The sequence below is a fragment of the Siphateles boraxobius genome, unplaced genomic scaffold, assembly GCF_051911475.1.
Source record: "Siphateles boraxobius isolate OS27281-9 unplaced genomic scaffold, OSU_SipBor_1 31, whole genome shotgun sequence".
NCBI lineage: Eukaryota > Metazoa > Chordata > Actinopteri > Cypriniformes > Leuciscidae > Siphateles > Siphateles boraxobius.
Genome location: NW_027508931.1, coordinates 7,049,639 through 7,069,071, shown reverse-complemented (window position 1 = coordinate 7,069,071; position 19,433 = coordinate 7,049,639). Strand labels below are relative to the sequence as shown.

Below are 19,433 nucleotides of genomic sequence, written 5' to 3'. Positions count from 1 at the left end.
CTTTCTGGCCTCACACCCACACAAAGCTGTCTGACAGGAAATCTGAAGGGTGTTTGTGTTATGCATGCTGGGATGGTATTTTGGTTGTCCAGTGTATTTATAACAAGGAAGTTATTTATCAATAATAATGCATTCTTTTTAAGAAGGAAAGGGGGGAACTTAAAAATCTTTTGGAACTTAAATATGACATTTTACCACCTCAGGCTGTCAGTGTCGGTTTCACTGGATCACAGTCATCAGAAAATAAATGAGAAATTAAAATTAATGTGAAATGTTAGCACTTTTTAAAGGCTAAATTCCGTGTCCTGTATGTCACTCTTTTTTTATAGAGCTGTTCTGTGAGTCTGATACTTTGTACACAGTAAATGTGAAAAACAGGAAGTACAGTAAAGGACATTAATTCTCATAGACTCTTATCCACCTTATTTTTAACATAAGAGTGGGAGTCGTCATTTGTAAATTAAATGTGTCTGGCTTTAATCAGTTTACTGCACTTTATTATTCTTCAGAAAAAAATTCCTATAGCGGCTAATGAAACGGAATCTCGCAAATTCACAGAAAACAGCTTACTTCCTCATTAAAAAAAATAAGATCTTATGTAATAAATCTTATATGACTCTTAGAGAATATGGACACTCTTAGACACATAATAATATTTTTATAAAACAATTTTTACTCTTTTAATTCTAAAATTCCATATACACTACTATTCAAAAGTTTGGGGTTGGTACAAGTTTTTTTAAAATATTTTTCTAATGTTTACTAAGACTTTACTAAGATTTTATCAAAAATACAGTAAAACAGTAATGGTGAAATATTGTTACAATTTAAAGTTCTATTTTTTTTTTAAATATTTTAAAATGTTATTCCTGTGATGGGAAAAGCTGAATTTTCAGCATCATTACTCCAGTCGTCAGAAATCATTCTAATATGCTTATTTGCTGCTCTATACATTTCTTACTATTATCAATTTTGAAAAAAGTTGTGCTGCTTAATATTTTTGTGGAGTAGTTAAGTTTAGTTAAGATAAGTTAAGCTAAGCAAGTTAGCTTACGCTATGGGAAAACTCCTTTTCTCGAGAATATTGAAGCCAAATTTTTAAAACGCAGTGCAGCTGCACAGCAGACATATAGCTAAGCGCCTAGCGCGCTCATTGGCTGTGCTGTCGCAACTTCATGAACCTATGGCGAGTCGGCTAGGATGCGCAAACCAATCAGGTCGCTTCGCGCCAGAGGGCTCAGTATAAGCGTGGCTTATATTGCTATATAAGCCCCCATTTTCGTCATAGAATTCAGATTAAATCTTCTTCAGCAAGTTACACTTTGCTGACCTCCGGATTGAGAAGCCTCCTTCGCCACCGTCGAAAAGCCTTCAGCGGAAAAACCACCTGCTAGGCAGCTCTGAGGACGCCTGCTTCCTGTTTTTCAACTGGACGCCGCCTTCAGCCCGCTGTTATGCTGTGCCATCTGGCACGCTATATCCTTTTAAAAAGCTAGTGTGTTCGCCGCTGCTACTCACATTTCTAAAAGAGCAATTTTACCGGCGTTGTTGCAAATGCCTCAGGTCTCCTGCGCCTCGTACATGGGCCCTCTCTTCGGCGGTGATCGTCACATCCTTTGCGCTTCCTGTTTGGGCCGTGACCACGCGTGACCAATGGCCGTGACCGTGACCCCCCCCCCCCCCCCCCCTGCCCCCGCGTCTATGGGATGGATAGCTAAGGCGATCCATCCATCTAAGCCTTGCCACACCACTTCAGCTCTCTCTGGCCGAGCCTATGCCCAGCGCTTCCCACCATGGCTGTCCTCCAGGTGTTTCAGGCCAAACTTCTCCACTCGATGGTAGAGTCTGGACCTGAACCGGAAGCTTTCAGAGATCTGCACAGTGCCACAGACCTGGCTCTGCGAGCCACCAAATCAACCACCCAGGCGATTGGTTGGAGCATGGTGAACTTGACGATGCTTGAACGTCATCTTTGGTTAAATTTAACAGAGATGAAAGATGCAGATAGGGCAGCTTTTCTCGACTCCCCTATCTCCATTACCGGTCTGTTCGGCCCAGCAGTCAAAGGTTTCGCGGAACTTTACACAGAGGCTCAGAAAGCGTCGCAAGCTATGCGTCACTTCCTCCCTAAATGATCCAGCTCTGCTTCGGGCCGCTTCAAGAAGGCGCAGCTTCAGCAGCCAGTAAAGCCAGTGCTGCAGGTCTCCCAGCCCCGCCCAGCGGCTCAGGTTCGCCACCGATCTCGCTCAACGAAGCGACAGCAGTTCCCACAGCGAAGTGGACCCCGGCCCAAGATTGTGTTGGACCCAGCGCCTCGGAAGCCTTCCTAGCCACGCTGACAGGAAGAAAAAGAGAGTGTTTGAGTCCCACTGAGGCTGGACCAACCTCCAAAAAGCCTTTTACACATCTCCCAGTCCCCTCTTTAGTTCAGGTGTCTGGAAATGCCAATAATGCAGCAAACAAGTCTGTTTTGAACATGCACACCTGCAAACAAACGCCGTTTTTATGGCGACCAAAATTAAGCACTTTTCTGTCTATTCTTTCTCCGTCTCATGCTGCAAGTGTAATGAATGTATGTTGTGTGACCACTATAAATGACGCACCCCTGCACATAAGCACTGTCCCCACAGTATTAGCTTTCCCTCTAGCAAACTCTGGAAATGTAATAAATGTAGGTTGTGTGCCCACTATGAAGTATGCACCACTGAACATAAGCACTGCTCACAAAGTGTCAGTTTTCCCTCCGGCTTGCGCTGGAAGCTAAATGAATGTAGGTTGTGTGCCCACTGAAGTACTCACCCCTGCACGTAAGCACTGTTTACACAGTATCACAAACACAAAACAGCTGGGCGGCCGGCTCCCTATAACAAAGCTGCCCGTCCCCAGACTTCATTCAACCCCTAGCTATGCGGGCCAAGGCCTGGGAAGCCATCCCCGAAATATCAGAATAGGTGCTGTTGAACATAATAAAACAAGGCTACTCGCTGTAGTTTGCTGCACTACCCCTGCACTTTCTAGCTGTGGTCGAAACATCAGTGAGAAGCAACGTGGCTCACGTCCTTTGCACCGAAGTATCAAAACTGTTAGTGAAAGGGGCTGTAGAGCCATTCCCTTCATTACTAAGCAAGGGTTTTTATAGTCGCTATTTTCTCATTCCAAAGAAAGATGGCGGCCTCAGGCCCATCGTAGATCTCAGACACCTGAACAAAGCGCTTATGATGCGCTCGTTCAGAATGCTGACAACCAAACAATTCCTTGCGCAGATTCGCCCTGGGGATTGGTTTTTCTCAGTGGATCTGAAAGATGCTTATTTTCACATTCAGATAACACCCCATAACAGGCCATTCTTGAGATTCGCCTTTGAGGGACAGGCTTATCAGTACAAAGTCCTACCATTCGGATTATCCCTTGCACCCCGCACATTTACGTAGTGCATGGACGCAGCTCTCACCCCCCTGAGACAACGGGGAGTGCGAGTGTTGAACTACCTCGACGATTGGCTTATACGATTATATGATTCCAGCCGGCTGGGCCTCACCGTTCACATTTATGAGGTTTTATAACATGGAAGTTCCTGCTTTACAAGCGAGGGTTCTTTCCGAATGAATAAAGTGTTTAAGCACATTTTCCACAACTATAAGGCCCGACGTCTGTCTTGTCCTGGGTGAACATGGAACTACCATTCTATATACCATATATAGGAGCCTGGCCCTTTATAAGGCCCATTCCCGTTTTTTCCCTATATGAGGCTCATTGCTGATCTGGCCTATATTAGGACTCATAATTTTACTCTTCTATGAGCCTCGGACATTGGCCCTAGGCTATAGTATGGGGCGAAGTTGTTAAAGTCCCTGTAAAGTCAAAATGAAGTATGTGTTCTGAGTTTGTCATATCACAGAAAAATGTGTTATTAGACACCCAGCCAAATTTGAATGATAAAAAAAGCCGGCAAGTACATAAAATAAGCTATCAAAATCTTGAAAAAATGCTCTCAAACGCTGGGGGTGTATCCGCTGGCTGCGCTGAAACCACGCCTAGTCGTGGTAAAGCTGGAAACAGCCGGAATGGATGCTCCTAGCAGCTTATTAGGTTAATTATAACATAAGCGCACAAGGCAACTTACACTCATTGGTGGGCACGCACTGCCGATGATGTCACCAGTTGTGAGATAGTCGTTCGGCCCCATTCACCAGTAACAACGGATTATCAATGAATCCCAGTTGTCTCCGACGAAAGTTTATAAAACTATCCCGTGTAAAATGAGGCGGGTTTTGGTGGTGATCCTCAGCTCTCCATCAAGGTGGCTTTTCACAAAATTAATCCACCTCTTCTTGATGTGATCGTATTTAGTAAATTTAAATAAGGACACCGATCTGTTTTGTACGTGATCGCATCCAGGTAGTACGCATTTCCGTGACGAAGATATAGCTAACTAGCAAACTGTAAGCTGTAGTAACTAATAGTTCTGACAACTCGCGATTGTATATTGTATATAATAGTAACTCGCGATTGAACGGCAAACTGATGCGAATGTATATTGTTAGACGAGCGGCCAGCCCCAGGGGCTCCAGTGCGTCATCAGGTAGGGGCGGGGCCAGGAGCCAGGAGCTCAGGCACTCCAGTGCATCATCGAGTACCCTTTTAGCCCCGCCCAAAAAATCTGTAAAATATCAATGGTGAAAAACCTTTTAACGGTCTAACTCCACAATTCAGTACTTCACAGTTCACAGTCTTTGTAATGTGTTTTAGCAATACATTTCTAACATTTATAATGTGTTTAGATTTTTTTTTTTAAATTGCCTTTACAGGGACTTTAAGCACACACAGCGTTTTGAAAGGGGTTCCCATACCGTAAGCTAACTTATGCAATATGAGAGACCTCTCGAAAGGGAACGCTTCGGTAACTAACATAACCTCGGTTCCCTGAGAGTAGGGAACGAGTATTGCGTAACCCACCGTGCAGCTGTGCTTTGATCAGGGGATCGCTTCAGTCGATTTAACCTGAATTTTATGGCGAAAATGGGGGCTTATATAGCTATAAGCCACGTCGCCCATACTGGTGGGCTCTGACGCGCTATGGCGTGAAGCGACCTGATTGGTTTGTGCATCCTAGCCGACTCACCATAGGTTCGTGCAGTTGCCGCAGGACAGCCAATGAGCGCGCTAGATGCTTAGCTATATGTCTTCTGTGCAGCTGTACTGCGTTTTGAAAATTTGGCTTCAATATTCTCGAGAAAAAGAGTTTTCCCATAGCGTAACTACAACGGTAGAATATAAACTACTGTATATTTGAATAGATGTATATTTTTAAGATTAAAAAATACTTTATTTATTACCATATGATGGTAATAAATAGCAATACAGTGGTACTTACCTCGAGAAATTAATACAGATAAAAACACTGATCGATTATCATATTCATATTCCAATGTATTTATATGGTTCCCCAGGACATTTCAAGTAAATTCTGTGGTACCACCTTGGTACGTATGTCCAAAATGCCATGGTGTTACCAGAGTACTTGTTGTCTGTTGTTGTACAGTGAAGAGTTTTATATTTCCCCTAATGTCTTTGCTTCATCATCCAAAAGTGTGAGAATATTGTAGGTGCTGCCCCCCCCCCCCCCCCCCCCTTCCCTTACCCTTTCCCTTCCCCTTCCCCTTCCCCCACAAATCACTGACTCATCTGTATTCCTCTGCTGTCTCCCATGTGGCCTGGTCCTTTCGTCACATGACCGGTGTGTGCCCTCCAATAGAATCAGCCTCATTTTCACCCCTCTACTTAATTATAACGATACGTGGACACAGATGACCCGGCCAATCAGGGGAGGAGAACTGGCATTCTCCAAATATCATGCATCAATATTCATCTAGTTTTTCCTCCCGTGTCTCACCCCACCCTTTTATCACAAACCCCCACTCCGTTTGTTGGCCCACCCCTCCAGCAACACAATAGGGGTAATTGTCCATGCAACACACACACATTGGCACATAAAGACGGACAGACAAGAACGCGTGGTCTTTCCCTGCCATATGCTGTCCCTCCTCTGGAATGTGATCATCATCTGGAGAAAAAAAACAGAGGCTGAGCGGAAAACACTGTGCGGGGGTAGCAAGTGAGGGAGGAAAGATAAAGGAGGAGTGAAGCAAGTGTAGAGAGAGGGAGAGAGAGCGAGGAAGGATGGAGAATGCAGAGTGTGTGGCAGCACGGCTAGAGAGGGAGGGTTCATGAGAGGGATGTTCAGTCTGGCGTGATTCTCTGGATAAAGACGACGGCTCCGTTCGTCTGGAGAACTGAAGTGAACTCTTTCGCACACACTTCTCGCTTCTCGCTGCCATCTCGGAATCGACGAAGACTCGCATCAGGTCAGTGCTGTCTCTTTCGCTTTCGCACACAGCTGACCACATTAGAGAAGGGCTGTGGCTCTTGAAGCTTTTTCAGGTTTACCGCTGCAGACTATACGGTTTAGTCTTTCAACTAGTCTAGAACAGATACCTGTGCTGTTTTGAACATGAAAGAATGTTTGTGTGTGACATTTTTATCTTGGAAAGATGCATTTTTAATTCTGCAGACACTGAAGCAGTTGTGTGTGTGTTTGTGTGTGTGTGTGTGTGTGTGAGAGAGTACGTGGGTGGATTTGAATGGTGCTTGTGTAAAACCTAAAGCAATAACATATTTAAACTGCTTTTCACAGTCACAGAGATGAGTGTTCATGGGGTGAATCAGCCACACAAATGTGAACACAGACACAGATGCAGAAACAGATGGATGTGGAAACAGGTCAGGGTGCTTTGTGGAAGTGTGTGTGTGTGTGTGTGTGTGTGTGTGTGTGTGTGTGTGTGTGTGTGTGTGTGTGTGTGTGTGTGTGTGTGTGTGTGTGTGTGTGTGTGTGTGTGTGTGTGTGTGTGTGTGTGATTTGCCACCAGCAAACACCAAACAGCTATGAGATTCACCAGAGAAGTATCTCTTTACAGGATCAAGGAAGTGTTAAGATGTGCTTAACGTGCTAAATAACACCTGTGTAGTGTGCATAGCCATCACAGATGGCTAAGACTGCTTTAGCACCTCGGTTCAAGTGCTCTCTTGATGTCTTTTTTTTATTTTTTTTTAGGATAAACTGTTTATCATAAAATACAGACATAAAAAGAGAGATCTTTTACTATTACACTACCGGTCGAAAGTTTGGAACAGTTACTTTTTTAATGTATTTGAAATAAGTCTCTGATGCTCACCAAGGCTGCATTTATTTGATCAAAAATAGAGTGAAAATAGTAATATTGTGGAATATTACCATTTAAAATGATGTTTTCTATTTAATTATATATTAGAATGTAATTTATTCCTGTGATGGCAAAACAACTGGATTTTCAGCAGCCATTACTCCAGACTTTAATGTAACACAATCATTCTAATTTATTATCAGTTATTATTGGTGCTCAATTATTAATAATGACTCTTAATATCAATGTTGGAAACCGTTCTTTGCTGCTTATTGTTTTGGTGAAAAGCATAACATATATTTTTTCATGATTCCTTGATGAATTTTGATCCTTGGTGAAAAAAAAAGCATTCATTTCTTTCTTTTTAAATCATCATATTGGATAATGTGGCACCGAAGACTGGAGTAATGATGCTGAAAATTCAGCTTTGGCATCACAGGAGTAAAATATTTTAAAAACATTTTTATAAAATATTAAAACCGAAAACCATAATTTTAAATTAAGAATACTTCACTGTTACAAGACAGAAGGGACTGACACAAGGATGCAAGTAATATGATGTTTATTGAACAACCAGGAGAAAGTTCGGCAGTGCAGGTGAAGGAATGTGGTTGAGAAGAGTTCCAGACTTTCAACCACGGATAACACAGTTCGAATACTTGCAGTTGGTGATGATGAAGACAAACTGGAATTTGCGAAGACTCAGGAAAATTAACTGGTGGTTAGGATCAATGTTGTTGACTCAGAGAAATCACACGGAGACTTGATAGCAGATATTGGAGTCCAGGAGGTAAACACAGCGTTAGCGTCTTGATGCAAACGATACCGGACAAAGAATGAGAGTGAGGTTTATAAGCAGGAGGTGATTGCAGTACTGATGATGTGCAGGTGTGTGATGTGCAGGTGTGTGATCAGTACTCAGGAGAGGGAGTGCGCTGTGATTGTGTGAGGGTGGAGCCTGGCACAATATTACTGATTTTACTGTATTTTTTAAACCAATAATTGCAGTCTTTGTGAGGTTAATTTTATTTAATTTCATATTTTTTTTACATTTAAAAATCTTCATTATTCCAAACTTTTGACCAGTAGTCTGTCTTTAAAACTATTATAGGGCAATAGCTTTAAAGAATATGGGCTTCATTAGAAATGTTTGAGTTCATATTAATCTTAGACTTTTGATTACAAACTTTTTATCTAGATAAGTCTGAGCTCAGTTTGTGACATTATTAGGATCTAGGGTTGTTTTTTTTCTTATAGCAAAGTCCTAATTGCTCTTTCTAATCTTATTTCCTTGTAAAAGAAAAAATTGAGAAGTGTGCTGCAGGAAAGTGACATAAAACAAGCTCAAAAAAGAGAACAAAGCGTCGGAATTATGTTAGATAAATAGCTCTAAATACAAATCTTTTAGTTTTTTTTTTAAACAATATGAAATATTCTGAAATTATTTTATTTATTTATTTATTATTTATTATTATTAAGTATTTTATACTTAGGGTTAGGGGTTTGTTTGAATAATTTTAGTAGTATACATTGGCTACAGTTAAAATTTTGCAGTTTATTTATGAAAGGTGCAATGACTTGATATGATAAACAGGTGAAAAAATCCAATAGACTCTAATTGGAAAAAGGACTTATTAGGGACATCAGTAATTTAATTTTAATTTCAACCGTAAAATCATTTGACAGTATCCACTTACAGTAGCAACCACTAATTGCAAAGCTCTGAAAACAGTCAGAACACCTTAGCAACTGCATAACAAGACCATGGCAACCACAGCACCGCAATCTCATAGTGGTGTCTTTAGCACAGGCAAGCACTCACATTTCCTGTACATTATTTAGGGGCCAAGCCCCGAAGGGGCTGTAGCCCCTTTTGGAATTGTAAGTTTACTTTATTATTCCTCCCCAATGGGAGTCAATGGCAGCCCTATGGACCGTTAGTAGGAAAATTATGAAAACTGGCATACTTCTAGTGATGGTAATGAATGGTATTCTGACCAACGTTGAGGTATCTAGGACTAACTCTATAGCGCCACCACCAGATCAAAAATTCTCTTTTCAAATGGTTATAACTTTTGAGAAAAATGAAACTTAATACACCTGATTCCTCTTATCGTACTGATCCCATTCAATATCTTAAAATAAGACTCCGACCATTACAGTAGTGTCCATTTTGAAAAGTACAGTATTGAGTTTTTTCACTTCTCCTCTTTCAAATTTTTTCCAATTCCTACGAAAATTGCCTCAGATTAGCTTTGGACTGAGACGCACATAAATGACTGAACAGATATTTTGAATTCATCTTTGTTCAAAAGTTATGTTGTTGCGAACTTAACGAGGTCGACCCAAAAATCAAGCTTAGTGTCGTTCTGGCAGGTCATGTTAGCCAAGACCGCTTCAGCTGATACACCTCTACCTATAGGAAAACGACGCCTATCACTGTATATATATATATTCTATATATAGTTCCCAACATCATAACTTTTGAACCAAGATTATTTAAAAAAATCTGTTCAGTCATTTCTGTGCAGCTCAGTCCAAAGATAATGTGAGTCAACAAGCTCCTTCAGTATTATCAGCATTTATCACGTTTCTCAAGAGCTAATTACCCTCCTCCATCCCCAGCTCCTCCTCTTGTCAGTCAGGATTTGGCATTCTGATTCCCCTTGAATCAGAATAAATTCTGGAATTATGTTGTACCTTAAAATCTTGCTAGGCTGCATGGATGCGCAGGGAGTTCTTGCTCAGAACTTATCGGCACAAAATGTTGTACGAATCATCATCAGCATGTTCTGAAGGTTCCCGAGAAGTTTGAATACAGCGCCACCTAGTGTTCCAGAGATATATTGTTTTTTGAAAAAGCGCTTAACTTTTGGAAACATAGTTTGTTTTCTTTGTATCATTATGTTCCTTGGTTTATGTCGATTCCAGCGATGTTTCATTTGTCATTTCCCAACAATGTGACTGTCCGTCATATTGAAGCAAATTAAAACGTTTTTTTTGCTACTCCTACAAATTTTGGGCAATTTTGTCCAAAATCGGCTCAGATGATCTTTGGACTGAGTCGCACAGAAATAACTGAATGGATTTTGATATTTGCTACCGTTCCTGAGGAATATCTCCCCAAATTTGACCCTTCCTTTGTTTGTCACATTTACATTTACATTTTGTCATACTTGTTGTCTTATCCTAGTTAGCTTAGCATGCTAATTGGTTAGCATGCTAACCAGTTGCCATTCTTTCTAATGTGGCTCTTCAGCTATCAGGTTAACTATAAGTTACATTAGCATTAAGTTAGCTTAGCATGCTAAAAATATTAAGTAATGCTCTTGTGTGCTCATTCTCACACTAAAGGCTCTCACCGTCAGCCTGATGAACCAGTGTCAACTGAGTGGCGCTATCAGTAATTCCACAAGCCCTGAACCTTTCAGGTCATGGGTTTGAATCCTGTGTGGAACTTGCCCAGACCGCAAGAGGTACTGTGGCCAGAAGTGATTAAAAAATTGCTTCTGTTCCAGACATTGTGTTTTCTGAGAGTGATCTCATCTGAAATTATTAAAACCATGCGGTGCATTTTATATATGATATCTTCTTTTTGAGTTGATTCTCCCTTGAACTATGGTACTTCGACATCTGTTTGAAAACGCATCTTCCCAGTGGCGCAACGAGATGAGCGGCAAGCACCTGACCCAACTTTAAAAATTGTGTGTAATGTTGCATCATTTATAGCCAATAGATGCGGTTCTGCCTTATACAACGTTTGTTTAATTTTACAGAGAGATTTTAAGAGTGGCATGCTGTTTAAAGTAACATGCTATAGCTTTGAAGATTGTTTGATTTAATTCAATGTGTAGCAAGTGTTTATAATGTGAATTGTGCATTGTTCAAAAGATTCCTAATAAAATCCTGCCAAAAATGGCCATAAGCAGCTATATTACTTACAATGAATATAACTGCACATTTACTTGCTTTGATGACACTAAATAATTGTGCTTTACTGTTGAACTATATTATCAGTCAGCATGCTGAAAATTCGAAGGCAGACAAAAGTCTAAGATTGTCATTTCCTGATCATGACATTAATACCAACCTTAGTGTTTTATATAGTTTCGAAAGTATGCCAACCATTCATTTCCTGTTAATATCTTTTTAAGGCCCGTAAGGTTCTACAGAATCTCATAGTCCTGTTCACATTGGGAAAGAGAGGGAGATGAAAGCTGAAGGGGGTTGGTTTGTTGATATTCTCACAGATTAAGACTTCCCTCTTTTTCATCCCTCACTCAGCAGCTTTTATTGACTCGTGTAATTATTCTCTATTCGCCAGCAGTCAGCGGATTCGTGTACTGCACATACAGACATAATATTTTTGAATGCCTACAAAACTCCTTAGAATAGGAGGAATTCACTGCGGTTGGCTTTATTTTTCTTCTGCAGGTATTGGTAGCACATTGCATCATCTAAGCTGATGTTTAAAGTATCTATGTTGTTGTAAAGACTCTGGGGCGGATCTAATCCGTGGGGAATTTGCATATCATAATTAATAATTGGTAATTAATAATTATTCATACATGTTTGGATTAGATCAGTCTTACATGTTAATAAAACTCCCGATAAGGGGTGATATGTCATTTTACCTGCATGCATGTCTGTGTATCCTTGCACTTAACCACAAGTTGATTGCAATTAACTACACGGACCACGTCTTACAAAACAGGCTAAATTAATTAGCTCAATTGTCAGACTAATATTTGTGGGACTCCACAATATCCTCTGTAGGGTCTGGACCAATCAGACACACACTAATTATTCATATTCACTATATTTAATTTAAATATAACCTCATTTAAAACATTTAACATTTAAAACTAACCTCACAAATGAAGTTACTTTGTCAGCCGGGTGTCCGGTTACAGAACACTTTAAGACTGATAACAGACTTTACGACCTCAAAGGAATGTGGCCACATGCGCCACATGCTTAAGAGAGAGAGACCATCTTTAATTAAATAAACTTTGCGGTGTTACTCTGATCTATGAAGGAACATGCCTCACAGAAACTGTGATGATTTACTGTCTCGTGTACTATTAGGTATAACAACATGGTATGTTTGATTGGGGTGTATGTGGTTGAACGACCACCCAACGGTCAATATAACCTCACCTGTATCATGCTTCCTAGCAAATTAATCCTCATTTAATGACACACACTTTGATGTACATCACCTTCTCTTAGAATGCAATGTGAATTTGTTGTCTATTTGAGCTTGAATGAACAGTCTAAGCATGCTGGGGACAAAGATCCGTAAATCAACTAAGAGCCACTTTCCCTCTCAGACATGTCCCCTTTCTGATTGGTCGAGTTCAACCCTTAGGGGAGGATCTTCTCCAGGCCTTCTTAGAGACAGTCCACATGTGACCTCCCTCTCTTAGTTCTTTCATCCAGCCGGAACACTGTTCTGGTGTTACTGGGGAACCCCCTTCCCCCTCCACGGGGGCCCCAGGGCCCAGCAGGCCTCAATCCAACCAGATATGGGCTCAGGCAGGAGAGAGGTGACTCTCTCACAAAGAACCAAGGACAATCTCAAGAGTTTTGGAACAAAGACTCCAACCAACAACGACTCCAATCACCCATCCTTCTGACTTCCTCACTTCTCCTGGGTGCTCGGCGTGGCCTCAACAGAGTCCCAGGCCTTGCCCAAACCAGCCATGCGATCCTGGAGAAAGAGAACGCTCAACCAACTTCCACTTGACACTGCCGGAACCATCAACGACTTCAATTTTCAACAACTTCAAGAATTGTTCCCATTACAAATGCAAGTATTCAATTCAATGAAATGTGAAAATGAAATTCTGATGGTTCTTCTCATAGACCCTCTTCTGGTTTCCAATTTCATCCTATCACTAACCTATTTATGTATTCATGTGTGTATGTTGTTTAGTTTATTTATATTCATATAAATATCTATATTTAGTTAATAAAACTTGTACATAATATGTATTTGGTTCTGTTTTGTTTGCAATACAAGTCACTTTACGATCACGGTTTTTGCTACTGGCTCAAAGTACTGTACAGGCGAAGAAATAATTATTCTTCGGTGGCCATGGAAGATACCCTTTTCTTAGAATAAATTAATAATCAAAAGAGTTCGTTGGAAGAACTGATTAATTGATTGTAATATTAATTCAGCCACATCAAGTTAATCCAATTAACTGACCCAAATATTTATAATTAATAATAACAAGATATTATTGATTATTAATATTTCCAAAAAGCTGAGTTCCTTACACCTCTTACTTTATAGGATTTCAGGAAAAGCAATTCTGTGGCCACAAGAATTGGGTTTCCTGCCCCATAAACACATACTCTTTAAAGTATCTTTAATTTGTAAGCTTGTTGCTATAAGATCTTTTGGCACTTAAGGGACTTGAAAATGAGCCAAAAGGCAGTACATCAATCAGATGAATATAATGAATTTAATAAGGCAGAACTACTTATGTATTTACTACGGTTACATGGGATATATGTATTTACAAACATAATAAACAACAATACACGATAAGGCATCGATGAACGAGAAATGCATAGAGTGTGGACAATGGAAACACGTGTGAGAGGGGAAGAGGAAGAGAGAGAGAGAGCATTGGCAACATTCCCCCTGACAGTCCCCTGTCTGTAACAACACGAAAACATCATCTTAATGCTTCTTAGAAGCTCTATAAAGAGATATACTTAAGTTTCTGGGTCTCTCTGTGTCGCGGCATTCCTGCGCGTGCGTCAGCGGAGTCCTTTAGGAAGCGTCACTGGGTGCTGCTTGGCGCGCGTGTTGAACGGAGTTTCCAAGTCTTTGGGGTAACATTACCAAAGGAAAATAGTTCGGCTAAGTTCGTTTCACTTTGTGGAAGTGAACAGAGTCGACTACGGAAAACAAAACTTTGACTAACAAAGAAAAGAAATAAAGATCTCTACGAGGAAATCACGCGGAGTTAACGTCACATCTTCGCATGGCTGGTGAAGAAGCGTGTGTGCGTCTCTCGCCACGTGGTCACGTGCGCGTGTTTCTCCTTCAAAACGAGCGCGCGCTCGTTTAAAGGTCCCTTGTAGATGGATTTGCTGAAGAGATATGTCACTAGGGCTGCAACAACTAATCGATAAAATCGATTATAATCGATTATGAAAATCGTTGTCAACGAATGTCATTATCGATTAGTTGATCTGCTTACGTCACGGGGAGCGTTTACTGGTACGCACACACACGCAAGGTCTCTCTCCCTCAGGCGCTCTGCCGAGCGCGCGCGCTACACGGTTTGGAGCAGTCTCTTCTGTCTCGCATGCGCGCTCTTGCTTGCGCGCTCTAGATTTAGGGAGTTTGAACTAATTCGCGGGCATCAGGGAGCCGCAATCAATATGCGGGAGACTCCCGGGACTTCCGGGATGTCTGTATTTTGTCTCGAGCATCAGGTTGCGCAATCAGTTCGCTCGCAACGTAAGTGATGGATTAAAATAGCGCTACCGCAGAAATAGGTTAAATTAAAACGGTGTTTACAAAGTGAAGTATTAAATACAAAGGCAGTTAATAACAGCAGCAGTAAAATATTGTTTTTTAGTCACTGTACTCAGTGGTTTTCAGCGAATGCTTGTGCACTAATGCATAATTTCTCCTGTCCTTTACTCAAGCCTGTTAGCTTGCTACGTTACCTCCATTCCGTTCTCTTTTTATAGCATTTGTCTACTAAGTTTTAATTGTTTTTCAAACGCGATCTACTGCGGCTCTACGTTCACACAATTGTTTTCAGTCTTTCTATATTTATTTAATCAATTTATCCTTATATTATATTCTTATATATATTATATATATATAATATATATTATATTCTTTATCCTTATATTCCTTATATATAATTAATTTTAAATAAAAATTAAATGAATTATATATTTTAGATGTTTTTAGTTTGTTTTTAGTTCAGATATTCACATCTGAACAACATGTCTGTGTAAATTTGTTTTAACAAAAATTGTTAAATTTTTTTTTTTCGGAGGCGAGACCTTACATTATGACACAAAGACAGGCGAAGTAACAGAGCGAGCGGAGGGGGGAAGCGTCATTTATCACCTTGGAGAAATCCGGCCTCTTCCTGTTGACTTGGCCAATTAGAGGGTTGGAATTTCACAGGCGGGACTTTGGTTTTTATTGCTCTTTGTCTAGGAGAGAGACATTTGAAACCCTAATTTCGTCGGTGTTTAAGAGCAGAATCTTCACAATTCTTATAATACTAATGTGTCACAAGTTTAGCAAAATGTAATGTCAATTAACAAATGGGGAATGAAGATTGGAGTTTATCGAGACCAAACTTGCCACAAATGGATTTGGTTAAACATTAGTTGGCAAAGTTTAAAACATTATCGCATTAGAGTTGTCGAGAAACATAGACCAAACCACAAAAAGGCAACTCATGAAATAGGGAACTTAGATACATTGTTCATACAATTCTCAAGTGGATATATAATAGCATATATACAGGTCCTTCTAAAAAAATTAGCATATTGTGATAAAGTTCATTATTTTCCATAATGTAATGATAAAAATTAAACTTTCATATATTTTAGATTCATTGCACACCAACTGAAATATTTCAGGTCTTTTATTGTTTTAATACTGATGATTTTGGCATACAGCTCATGAAAACCCAAAATTCCTGTCTCAAAAAATTAGCATATCATGAAAAGGGTCTCTAAACGAGCTATTAACCTAATCATCTGAATCAACTAATTAACTCTAAACACCTGCAAAAGATTCCTGAGGCTTTTAAAAACTCCCAGCCTGTTTCATTACTCAAAACCACAATCATGGGTAAGACTGCCGACCTGACTGCTGTCCAGAAGGCCATCATTGACACCCTCAAGCAAGAGGGTAAGACACAGAAAGAAATTTCTGCACAAATAGGCTGTTCCCAGAGTGCTGTATCAAGGCACCTCAGTGGGAAGTCTGTGGGAAGGAAAAAGTGTGGCAAAAAAACGCTGCACAACGAGAAGAGATGACCAGACCCTGAGGAAGATTGTGGAGAAGGACCGATTCCAGACCTTGGGGGACCTGCGGAAGCAGTGGACTGAGTCTGGAGTAGAAACATCCAGAGCCACCGTGCACAGGCGTGTGCAGGAAATGGGCTACAGGTGCCGCATTCCCCAGGTCAAGCCACTTTTGAACCAGAAACAGCAGCAGAAGCGCCTGACCTGGGCTACAGAGAAGCAGCACTGGACTGTTGCTCAGTTTTGCATGTCATTCGGAAATCAAGGTCCCAGAGTCTGGAGGAAGACTGGGGAGAAGGAAATGCCAAAATGCCTGTAGTCCAGTGTCAAGCACCCACAGTCAGTGATGGTCTGGGGTGCCATGTCAGCTGCTGGTGTTGGTCCACTGTGTTTTATCAAGGGCAGGGTCAATGCAGCTAGCTATCAGGAGATTTTGGAGCACTTCATGCTTCCATCTGCTGAAAAGCTTTATGGAGATGAAGATTTCATTTTTCAGCACGACCTGGCACCTGCTCACAGTGCCAAAACCACTGGTAAATGGTTTACTGACCATGGTATTACTGTGCTCAATTGGCCTGCCAACTCTCCTGACCTGAACCCCATAGAGAATCTGTGGGATATTGTGAAGAGAAAGTTGAGAGACGCAAGACCCAACACTCTGGATGAGCTTGAGGCCGCTATCGAAGCATCCTGGGCCTCCATAACACCTCAGCAGTGCCACAGGCTTATTGCCTCCATGCCACGCCGCATTGAAGCAGTCATTTCTGCAAAAGGATTCCCGACCAAGTATTGACTCTTGAGTGCATAACTGAACATAATTATTTGAAGGTTGCCTCTTTTTTTTGTATTAAAAACACTTCTTTTATTGGTCGGATGAAATATGCTAATTTTTTTAGATAGGAATTTTGGGTTTTCATGAGCTGTATTCCAAAATCATCAGTATTAAAACAATAAAAGACCTGAAATATTTCAGTTGGTGTGCAATGAATCTAAAATATATGAAAGTTTAATTTTTATCATTACATTATGGAAAATAATGAACTTTATCACAATATGCTAATTTTTTGAGAAGGACCTGTATATATGAATACAGGATTCATTTCTCCTCCTTGGTTAGAATTCAGAGAGAGCCACAGTTCTGTGAACATTCCTTTGGGTCGTAAACGCTGTTATCTAAGAACACCAGTGATGTTAGTTTTGGTCTCTTTTCACTCCAAAGATGGAAAACATAGTAAACTATATTTTACTGGATATTACTGTACGTATTCTGATTGATCACACCGAAAGCATTCTGGAGGTGTCCAGAACTATGTGTACAAGTTATGGGAATAGACAGTTATATTTAAAATGCATAATGAAGGTATTTATAATTCACCTTAAGCTACGATAAAATCATAGTCATTCCAATGTGACATGGGCAAATGGACACACAAAAAAAACACATCGAATATATCTGGTTAAATGTCTTTTAAAGAAAAGAAGTTCCTTTTCGCTTTGGAATCCACTTCCTTTGGGACATTCCGATTAGTCATAAAATGTCTTGTAAGCGGACACCACGCTCTGTCCTGAGTGTGGTCTTCACTGGTGGGGGAATGTGTGTGTGTGTGTGTGTGTGTGTTTGGGTTAATTTACATTCAGAGATTTTTGGTCTTTAGCAGAATGTATTTAGTTATTCAGATTCACCCACTTAGCCCAGTCCTTACATTGTTATTCAATAAACATTTACTTACAGTCCATGTCCGGCTTCTGTAAAAACCGGTTTTGTGACCGCTTAGGGGTAGAAAGAGAGAGACAGCCACAGGAAGAATAAAAGCTGCTGCTTGTTTTGGGTGACACTTGTAAAGCGAGTTGCATGTAGAGGGCCTTTCCCTGTTGCTTAGCAAATTACCGTGTGATTTAAGATGGAGAAACATCTTAGGAATGTGAGAGAAACACAAACCCAGCCACACCGGAGGACTAATAACAGATCAGGTATTTTTCTCATTTTCTTAAGCATTTTCGTGTGACTTGACTTTCAGTTTACATGTATTCGTGCAAAGAATTCATGTTGTACTCATGATATGTAATAGTCTCGTTTAGACCAGTTATTAGACTTGTGCAAGTTTCACCGTATGGCAGAGAGATGCATTCTGTCTGAATTTTCCAGCATACAAGCTCCACCAGGCCATTTATATATCTGTTGGTACATGTTATCTATCTTCGTTTCATCTTGTGGACAGTTTGCTGTAAATTCAAACAAGTATAAACAGGTGAATCTCATACAGCTGGTCAAAAATGTGTCCAGGGGCCTGTTGCATAAACATAGCCATTATGTTAAGACTGTGTGTCTTAAGTGTTAGTATGACCAACTAGTGGTTGGTTAGTCAAGGACCAATCAGTCTTTTTAACTGACTTAAAACAGATATTCAACAGTCTTATGCCGGGCGTACACCAAAGGATTTTCACAGTCCCAGACTAAAGACCGGCAGTCTTTAGGAATCTTACTGGAGTCTCGGCGCGCTCCCGTCGTCTCGATCGTTAAATGTGAGGTGATAATCTGCAGTCGGCGACCCGATTTATGCCAGTCTTTCTCTAGTCTTTCATATCAAACATGTTTGATAGTATTGCAAGTCTTTAGTCTGAGACTAAAAACTGTGAACCCAAGTCTTTAGATGTGAGCTGATAATCTTATAAAGTCTTTTCTAAATCTTTTCAAAGTCTTTAGGTGTACAGAAAGCATAACTTGTAAGACTAGTCTTAGCAGTTTACGCAATGGCCCCCAGGTCATACAGTATATCATCCCAAAATCAAAAGATCTAAGACATCCATCCATTATCCATATTCGCTTATTCTCTCTATGGTTGTGGGAGGAGAAATACGACATGTGGAATTTATTTTTTTAGCTCATTATGGGATTTTTTTTTTTTTAGTGAAATATGACCCACACAAGTAAGGATGGTGGTGGTCAGTTATTGTCTAAATTGCATTATCATGAAGAAAAAACATTAAGTCAAGTCAAGTCATCCTCATTTATATAGCGCTTTTAAAAATGTAGATTGTTTCAAAGCAGCTTTACAGAGATAAACATATAATTTAAGGTAACAGAGATTGGTTTGGTTGCATAGTGGCTCTTGAAAAATGTTTTTTCCAGCTAAAGTTAGTTTTGATTGATTCACTTCCGTCTAAATGATCATTTGTTATTAAATTAGG

At 40.3% G+C, this 19,433-nt stretch overlaps 1 protein-coding gene across 7 annotated transcripts in view; it reads left to right on the top strand.

Moving 5' to 3' along the window:
* Positions 1–19,433, top strand: part of fgd4a (FYVE, RhoGEF and PH domain containing 4a) — a 74,294-nt gene that overhangs the window by 13,990 nt on the left and 40,871 nt on the right. For 2 of the 7 annotated variants that reach the window (XM_077193598.1, XM_077193602.1), the window contains exon 1: positions 18,067–18,215. The exons of 3 other annotated variants lie outside the window; for them this stretch is intronic. In XM_077193598.1, coding sequence (XP_077049713.1) covers positions 18,146–18,215 — 70 coding nt within the window. In that variant the 5' untranslated portion in view covers positions 18,067–18,145. Of the gene's footprint in view, positions 1–5,976; positions 6,366–18,066; positions 18,216–19,433 lie in introns of those variants that run through there. 2 more of the 7 variants (XM_077193603.1, XM_077193604.1) reach the window with 2 other exon arrangements.